Source organism: Cephus cinctus, unplaced genomic scaffold (assembly GCF_000341935.2).
Source record: "Cephus cinctus unplaced genomic scaffold, Ccin1 Ccin1_contig_4047995, whole genome shotgun sequence".
Lineage (NCBI taxonomy): Eukaryota > Metazoa > Arthropoda > Insecta > Hymenoptera > Cephidae > Cephus > Cephus cinctus.
The window spans coordinates 1-8,954 of NW_014332746.1; the positions used below are offsets into that span (position 1 = coordinate 1).

Genomic DNA, 8,954 nt, shown 5'->3' on the forward strand with positions numbered 1-8,954 from the left:
CCCCGCCATTTTTCATTAGGAAAGCGATGAAATAGAAGTTTCATTTTTATCGGTGTTGTAGCTGAGATTTCAACGATTAAAATGCGCTTTTAAACATCCGAATACGCGTACGCTAAGGGGTGTAATTATCCGTTTGAAAAGACGCCTAAATTTTGCGAGTTCCGCTCGAGGCGCGCGTGGTAGGGTAGTGGTAGGGTGACGGGAAGGAAATTTCCTAAAAAATATGTCTTTGGTTTTCCGAAATTTGTCATACCTTCACAGATATGTACAAAAATTCAAGTGTTACACTTCAATTGGACGTTACTGTATACCAAACTTCTGCCTCGCGACGTCGAAATACCCCACAAGATAATAATAAAAAAGCATGACAACTGTAGGGTCTCTTTTTTCTTCTAATCCTTCATTATCTATTTTCCTTCGTGTCCCAACATTTCACAGGATATCGTATCCCACCAGCTGATAACGAACCTCAGTAATGTTTAACGTCGGCCCGTCTCACACCCCTGTAACAGTATAATAACAGTAAAGAATTGACTTTACTACGCACTGTGTATAATCAAGATTCAATAGACAGAAGCCTGTAATACTGTAACGACTGGTTATCAAACCTTACCTGTTATGATTATTTGTCGTAGACATGTCATTTAATTAAACCCATCCGTCTTCCTCTCCCTCGTTCGTGGCAGTACTGAATAATTTTGTATTAAAGGCAACCGCCAACGTGCTCCCTACCGTGAAATATACCTCTATGTAGGATATCTAATATCCGGCACGGATTTACAAATCCTTAATTTTAGCTGGCTCCTGCTCTCACGTCGGCGAGATTGAATGCTGCCGTGTTACGTTATTGTCAACCGGATTACGAAGATGACAATGGTTACTGCGTTGTGCGCTTTACTGGATTTTACGAGTAGTCAGGGTTCAACGTTGACTGTATATTCTTTCCTGTCTGTGAAATAACGACTGCTCGTTTTCCTCAAGTCATTAAAGTAGCTCGTAACTATTAATATTACGTCACGGCATACATAACGATAGTCTATAGCCTTAAATCGTACAGCTGTCAAATAGGTTATGAATTCTCCAACTCTCGTGCTATAATAGAATTTAAAAGTTATCTCGTATGTACTACTAACAACGCTGAACTTGTAAGAAACTCAAAACGTCAATTTATAGTCAAGTTGGCTTAAATTTTTTCCACGTGGCTAATTGCCATGATCCATAGCTTCAGGTTGCCTCTAACTTGGAAAATCGTCTTCGCGAAAACCCTTCTGGTAGTAACATAAGCCTTCCCAGGATTATCCTTAGACGATAACGTCAATTAAATATAGATAAACTCGTTGAAGTAAATTCTAAAATATTTTCACGAATCTCATCAGGGTCGCCACAGCCTGAAAATTTTCACGAGTTCGTTGCGTTCTTTGAAACCTGTCAACATCGATAATCAAATAATTTAAATAAAACGATAATCAGTTATCTGTTATTTACACGTACACTCTTTATTTACCCAGTGCACATAATTACAGAAAATATTAATTCTAACCTTTCAGTAAATAATGTTTTAAACACTCTCTTGACTAGACTCTTCTAGCATAGGATACCAGACGCGTCTCTTCGTGTGTCGTTCTTGTTAGGTTGACAGGGATTGTTCGTCTGTACGACTGCACGCGTAAAGGTTATGTGTACTTGAAACTGTTTTTCCTTCTATTTGTAGATCGTATCTGGTAGGTATTAGGTAATAATTGACAAGGTAGATGTACACGTGGTAGTGTCGATACGTTTCATGGGAAATAAAGACATTTGCCGCAAGCACGTGTCGACACTAGTGCTTCTAGTCAGGCGACGTCTGGACGAGAGTAGCTATCGCAGCGCCATCTTCACAGGAAGCTTCTACAACAGTCGATTCAACTGAATTTCATGTCGGCACAACGTACGTATACACAAATATATACCTTTTGCAAATTGTTACGGAATAATTTGAAAATTTGAAGGCAAACAATTTACGCTGTTTCGAAACACCTGTTTCAAATTACATTAGAATGGAAATTACAGTACAGCAGCATGAGCTGCTATTATTTTACACGGCTTTTGGAACTCAAACAATTCTGACAACCGCAAATTGGAATAATCTGTGTCCATTAAATTACAATGTTAGCGGCACCTATTAATTCATTCCGATGTAAGATTATACCGTGAAGGTAATGCATGCGTAATATTTTCCACAGTAAAATAGAAATACGTAAATCATAAGCGCGTATGCAAGCAATAAGAATAAATGCAAAGTCTGTAAGGATTATGAAATTAATCTAGCAGATAAGACTAACGGCGTAACTATAAACTAAAATACTTGCGTCTGTATCCTAAGACCGTAAAAGAGTCTCGATATTTTCTGCGGATATAAAGCTCTGAGTGAAGGTGGGGTATGACGCTATTCACGTTTTAAGATACGAGATAGGGAAAAAGCAGCAACTCCATAGAATGAGGTTAGAATCCATTCAGACCTTCACGAGGGTCTAACCATTCGAGGGAGGCTGGCGAAGAAATAAACCACAAAGTTTTTTCATCTCTTCTTGAAAATAAAGTAAAAAAGTCCAGCTTAGGTCTCTGGAAAGAAGTCGAAAAGTATCTCGCCATCAAATACAATATTTTGAAGTGTTACAAAATATAAGTACAGACAACTTCAACCCAATATATAGTATTGGCATAACGTTCTTTACTCGGCATTCCATAATAACACAATAAAATTCTGCATTCATTACACTTATCAGCCGATAACAAAATTTGTAGCGGATTTACCGTGTAGTTTTTAGATATAAAAGAAGTGTCAATTTTCAGTATACAGATATACTCGACCTATAAAAATGAATAACTTAAAAATGTAATATCTCCATTTTCGTACTGTAGAATTTAATTACTTTTGGCTCAAATGTCGAGGTTATCCTACGTTATCACTTATTTATTTTTCATCCATAAATTTGTGAATTTTTTTACTGCCTCTTTAACACGTGCCTCCCTATTACTATTACGATTATAATAATCGAACCACCTTAAAGGAATAAACTATTTATGTAGCCTTGACATGAGATTTACTTAACACTCCACGAGAGTGGAGGAAGAGTATGAATTATAGGTGTATCAAACGTACTATAACTATATAGATAACAGAGTCCTCCATGCAAATGCGTCTACGCAGTTACATATAGACACAAATCGTCCGTATCTCTGCTTTATACGAATCAGTCTAATCGGTCAAGTTGAATCAGCAGCCTTGCCAATAGTTAATCGCGATAGCGGGTCAAGGTTATCTGTTCTGGATAATCATCAATCCGCTTCACTTATATCTCTATATATCACTGAAGTAAACGATTAATAAAGACAGTAAAGGGTCGAGGCCAAATCACACGCATTTGTGCACGTATCCACATACCGTAGGTATACGCGCGTAGAACAATAGGAGGTCTGTTCTATTCGTTCTAGCGCAGACGAGTAGACTGAGCCGTTCGACATGTTCCAAAACAACTTTTATATCTCCGTCAATTTTACGAGTTTTAATATTCTTAAAAGTACGTACTTTAAGAATATGTAAAAAAGGAATAGATTTTTTTTCGACCCTTCACCCTGGTGCTCCGCCACAATATTATTTTCACTTGTCAATTACAATTTGCCTAAATTATTTGATCAGTTGACTATGGTTGACTACTACGTGCGTACGCACACAGATCCTATATCTAACCTAGCACTCTATCGGCGTCGCCAATTTTTACCACGAGACGCTTCCCGCTGGATTGTTTATCTGCACGTGCACGCTAAGTACATGCTTAAACATTAATCTTTCCGAATATTATTTATCGCACAGTTGACTCGGGCGTGGTACTATCAACCAATTATAACCAAGACGATAGGAACTATACTGTGTAGCTAAGATTTCACGTAAATTGGAGTCTACGTGGAAGAGTGTAATTCAAGTGGATTAAACTTGGGAATCTTTGGTGAGTCAGCGAAGAAACCACGTAAATTTTAAAGCGACCAATAAACGTACCGGCTGTTTGTTAATACTTTTATCCCTACCCTAATGCCGTATATCCCACAATGCCTTTTGTTCTTAGTAGGCCTAATTATTTTGAATCCCAATTGTAACTGGGATAACTATGAGACTTAAGCTTTTTTTATTTATACAATGTACACTGCATACGTAGCACTATGTACTAATTGATAGTACCCGCGATGCTTTTATTGTTAAATAATATAATTACGATTTAATATCTTCGATCTCCGCTGCTGTTAATCTCGTTCGTTAATATAATCAATTTTGATGCCAGAATTGTTAGGTTAGAATTTTCGGCGCGCGCTGCGTTTCCCTTGTTGAATAATATAATCATGATTTACTTTGACAGATCTCCGCTATTGTTAGCCTAACCTAATCAAACACGTTTCAGTTGCTTATAAGAGCGCGTCGCTATGAATCTTTCACTCAGTTCGTTCGTTGTACTCGGCCTACGGACAGCTCGTTAGATCATTACGATTTTAGAAAGAGAATCGAGCGAGACTGTCAAAGACGATACGAATGAAAATCGAAGAGAACTTGTAAAGGGGATATTGATATATTGATTTTAGAGAGGTAGATGCAAAGAGATAGCAATTTCAGAGACGCAAAGAGTTACTTAACTTGAAACCGGTTATACAGCTAGTTCTTGTCGTTTTTATACGTTAAGAATTTTCCTCCTTGCTCAGTGTCTCGTGATCTTTGGGATCTACATGATTCTTCCTTACGTCTTTGTAACCTTACAGTCTGGTGTAACGTTGAAATACAAGAATTCGAAAGGGATCGTAAGGCACGGAAGTTTTGGCCATTTTTCGACTTCTCGTGAATAACTTTGAATCCAAGTGAGAGCGCGGAAGTGTGGAATTGTAAAAAAAAGTGTGAACAAATCGAAAAAATAAAAACTTTGCCTTTAAAACTATAGTGGACATGATAAAGAATCGTAATTACCACAGACAATTAATCCACGAGATATAATTAATTTGATAAACAATTAATGAAGTAATCGAGAGATTAAGGACGTTTTTTGTTTTGAAAGTGTTTCGTACCAGACATGGCGCCAGATACTAGGTGAGTCTGTTAAATTTTTAAAAATTTACTTTTACTTATTTATTAATTTTAAATGTTCATTGACAATTCGAAAACGATATTCAATTTTTCGTATTAGGCAAGAGAATCAGCCGATCCTGAGCTACGTGTCATCCCCGACGAAAATAAAGACAGCGAAAGCCAAGGATGCTGCCGAGATAAACAAGAACAACAACAACAACAATTACGAAACAAAGACCGTATTGAGACAATATTTCTCGAATAGTAACGGAGTGTTGGCCCAGGTGAGAGAAATAATAAATTAACACATAAAATCAATCATGTCAAACTTTTTAATTAATCCCTCCTTTTTATCTCTGTTCGTTAATATTTCTTTTTTTCCAATAATTTTATATCTTTGATACACGTGATCTGTCCAATCTCATCCTCTCCGTAGGGCCTAATGCATTTTTGCTTGAGGACACCTCGAGTCCCTCAAAGCCAGGCAGACACCCTATCACTATTTCTTGCAGGCGAGCAATTTTCCACAAAGCGAACGGATAAACCCCTCATTTATATCCCCTGGATCTGCCTGATAAAGTCTAGCATCAATTACCACTTCTTGTGCAAGCCTACAAGCATCCCCAGAAACGCCAATAAACAAAGTAATGGTCGCTCCGGCAATAATATGGAAGTTGGAAAACAAAGTGATCACCAGAGACAATATGGAAACAGTCGGACATTGGGAAATTACGAAAATTTCATTCCCTGAGGATTTCGATAATTTTCGATGGTATAACTATATCTATATAATCTTCTAAAAGCATTGAGACAATTATTATCATTATAATCTATAGAAAGAAGACAATTACATTTATAGATACCAAAGTCACCATGTTATCGTTAAATACATTTTTATCTGTAAGAGCATCAGTCGCTATCACGTAATTATATTTATATTTAATTATCTGTCTTTGACAAAGATATGTCTGACTGTCAGCAGAGATTTTGTACCAAGATCATTTACACCCACATGGGATGGCATTCAATCTGGCTCAACCTCGGGTCACTATACCATCCTGATCGTTAGACTTTATTGTCCCGTTCAATCTAAGCTCTCCCTTACATTTCCTTCTTATCCATCCTATCTTATCTTTCAGACTACGTTTTACTTTACAAGGACCGCAGCCCCTAAGGATAACCGAGCTATCTACCTAGAGTCTATAAGGATCCCACAGAATTGTTCCTGCGTCATTACACATTTTGTTTTGCCAGTCTTATTTTTATTGTAACTTACAGTGCCTGGTCACCGGATCTATATTGATCCTCACCGCTGGTGCCGGGATGCCCATCGGCTACAGCGCGGTATTGCTACCCCAATTGGCTGAAAACAATGGAACCCTGCACGCTGACAGTGAATTGGGCTCCTGGATCGGTGAGTCGAAACTTTTCTCTTTCTAACGGATCTTCTCTCGCTTGGATTCTCTTCCGCGTGGATCAATTTATTAGCTTGTAAAAGTGTCTGCTTCGCAGCATATAGATATAGCGAGAGGATACGAGAGACAGATGGTGATATCAGCAAAACGAAACGGAGAGGTTGCTAGGGGAAAGGTAGGATCAATTTAGAAAGTTCAAGGGCGATTCGAGGGCCTCCTCTAAGTGTTTGAACTTTGTAGTATATATGTATATAGGTATAAGCGTCTCGCCTGGTCAACGTCAAACGATGCGACTACTACAGGCAAATTGCAAATTGTAGTGTGTAACTGACCTAGATATTTTTTTATTGGATAATTTCGTCTGGCAGTCAGAACTGTAGCAAGTACAGCGCGATTCATTCAAAACGTTTCAAAGATGTTCTCCTAGATGGCGCTGATCGACGGGAACTTCTTAACGGCCAATAGGCGCTCTCGATGGTTTTTGAATTTTTTTTTGAATTTTTTTTTGATTCGTTCCCTTTTATTTTCGAGAACTCTGTTCTTACGGCTCATGGAAATTGTCGGATATTCCTCGTCTCGAGCATAGTAAAGTCCTTGCAGATATCTATTGCCTGGTAAAGCACGATTCTTTTTCAAGAATGTCGAATGTATTTTAATGCGTCACGGTTACGTGACTTGTTCGAATTATTTGTTGTGAAATTTCCTCAGAAGAAAGAAACAGAGTGATACGTACGAGTATAACAATAGAGGAAGGAGCCTTGACGTGTGCGAGATGAATGTTAATTCCGTTATCTCGATATGCTATGCGCTTCGTATTCCTTGAGAGAATTAAAATCGATTTTGACAATTTATGACGCTCGCTCTGATAAAAGCTTTCGCATCCGAGTGTTCGGCGAGCTTTCCAATTTGCATTCGGAATTTATGACGTCGACCCGCGTCATTTTTATGCCGGCGCGTATGCTGGACGTTCTTGGACTAACGAGATGATTTCAGTCGTAAAATTTCTAATAATAACTATTCAGCTAGCCAGCTGTAGGTAAAATGACTTTGTTGTTAGATATGAAATTCAAATTTGCCGCCTTTTCTATCCTTCGAAATTACACGGATCCACATCGGACGTGATGATCCTAACCTATTTCCTTTTTCGTTTCGTACCTGTACGTAGGCCTTCCTCTTATTCTTCGTACACGTTAGATGTATTAAATACGTTGTTAGATATATTTCAGGCACTCTAAACTCTCCCTTGAGAAGTGGACTTGACAAAATCATAATGAATTATACATGACAATTGTCTAAGGACGAACTGCCGGCCAAATCAATTTGGCATTGACCCAAATTCCACATAGTCAGTCCATTTGTTTTTATCTCCAACGCGTTGGCCTTACGCGTCTCCGCATCGCGGAGAAAGAACATTTCGGAATCTATAAGTGTACACGTTCACTCGTACGAAAGGAAAATTTTCATTTTCAATGAATTCACATGATACTTTCACTTTTTTTTTCCTCTCGTCCATTCCTTTTTCATATTTGCAAAATTTCGCTTTATACAAATATAACATAACCTAATTTTATTTCCGCGCAAGACATTCGCAATCTTCCGAAAGTCATGCACTGGGAGAATACAAACAAGCGCCGCGTATAGCGAGCATGAAATTTTACGTGGGTCAGACGACGGAAGCGCCATCTGGCATGTGGACCTAGAGGGACAAAAAAATAAATGAAATTGTTGAAAACGGAGCAAAAAATTGTCAACAAACGTATCGCGTATTCTTATTATAGCTGTATCTTTAGATTTGAATATACATAATACACATAACATGTACACGAAGAAAAGTATCTGGTAAGAAGGATTATATATCTGGTAGAAACTATCATAATTTTCTGGCACATGTGAACTACAGCTAAGTTCTGGCAAATAATCTTATATAAAATAAAACCAACTCTAGTAAATGATATCGTGCACAATGGCTGAATCCAAATTCTCTTTTATTCTTCAGGACACCTCAGTAATACGGCGTGTGGGTATTAAGCGAATTAACGTATGGAATAAATTTATTATGTATCTGGGTCACTACACGTGGACAATTGATAATAACATAACGGATAATGTTTAAGCATATAAATGGGATCTGTCTCTTCATCCTGATTCTTTGAGATTAGACCCTGACCCACTGAGCGTCCATTTTCGCCAAGACAATTTGATCATTTGCTGTGTGCCCCATGCTCAATGGACTTTTATTTATTGCCTTGCGCCGCGGTTCTTCTTCTTACTTTTTTTCATGGTCGTCTAGTCCGATTGGACTTAACCTGCGTTTCTTCTTGAAACATGTGTGGATCGCTAATCAAAATTGCCAATATAACTGAGACGAGGTCGTACGTCAAATAAATAAAAAGCCCATGTGATGTTTGTTTATCTAATTTATTTATAGGTCATATATATATATATATATATAT

General features: G+C 37.8%; 1 protein-coding gene and 1 long non-coding RNA gene across 4 annotated transcripts; one reads left to right on the forward strand and one right to left on the reverse strand.

Moving 5' to 3' along the window:
- Nucleotides 1–1,188: 1,188 nt before the first annotated feature.
- LOC112493732 lies at nt 1,189–3,538 on the reverse strand. 2 transcript variants are annotated; one of them, XR_003058410.1, is made up of 3 exons: nt 3,425–3,538; nt 1,541–1,887; nt 1,189–1,425 (listed from the first exon to the last, which is right to left on the reverse strand). It is a non-coding gene; the product is annotated as an uncharacterized LOC112493732 (long non-coding RNA). The 2 variants fall into 2 exon arrangements; XR_003058411.1 differs by lacking the exon at nt 3,425–3,538 and adding an exon at nt 1,950–2,185.
- Nucleotides 3,539–3,599: 61 nt separating this feature from the next.
- On the forward strand, nt 3,600–5,370 carry LOC107263428 (facilitated trehalose transporter Tret1-2 homolog; the record flags this gene model as incomplete). 2 transcript variants are annotated; one of them, XM_015730741.2, is given in 3 exon segments in its annotated part: nt 3,600–3,986; nt 5,076–5,107; nt 5,205–5,370. In XM_015730741.2, coding segments are annotated over 2 exon segments (183 nt in total), but the record flags the coding sequence as incomplete, so codon positions are not given.
- Nucleotides 5,371–8,954: the final 3,584 nt, after the last annotated feature.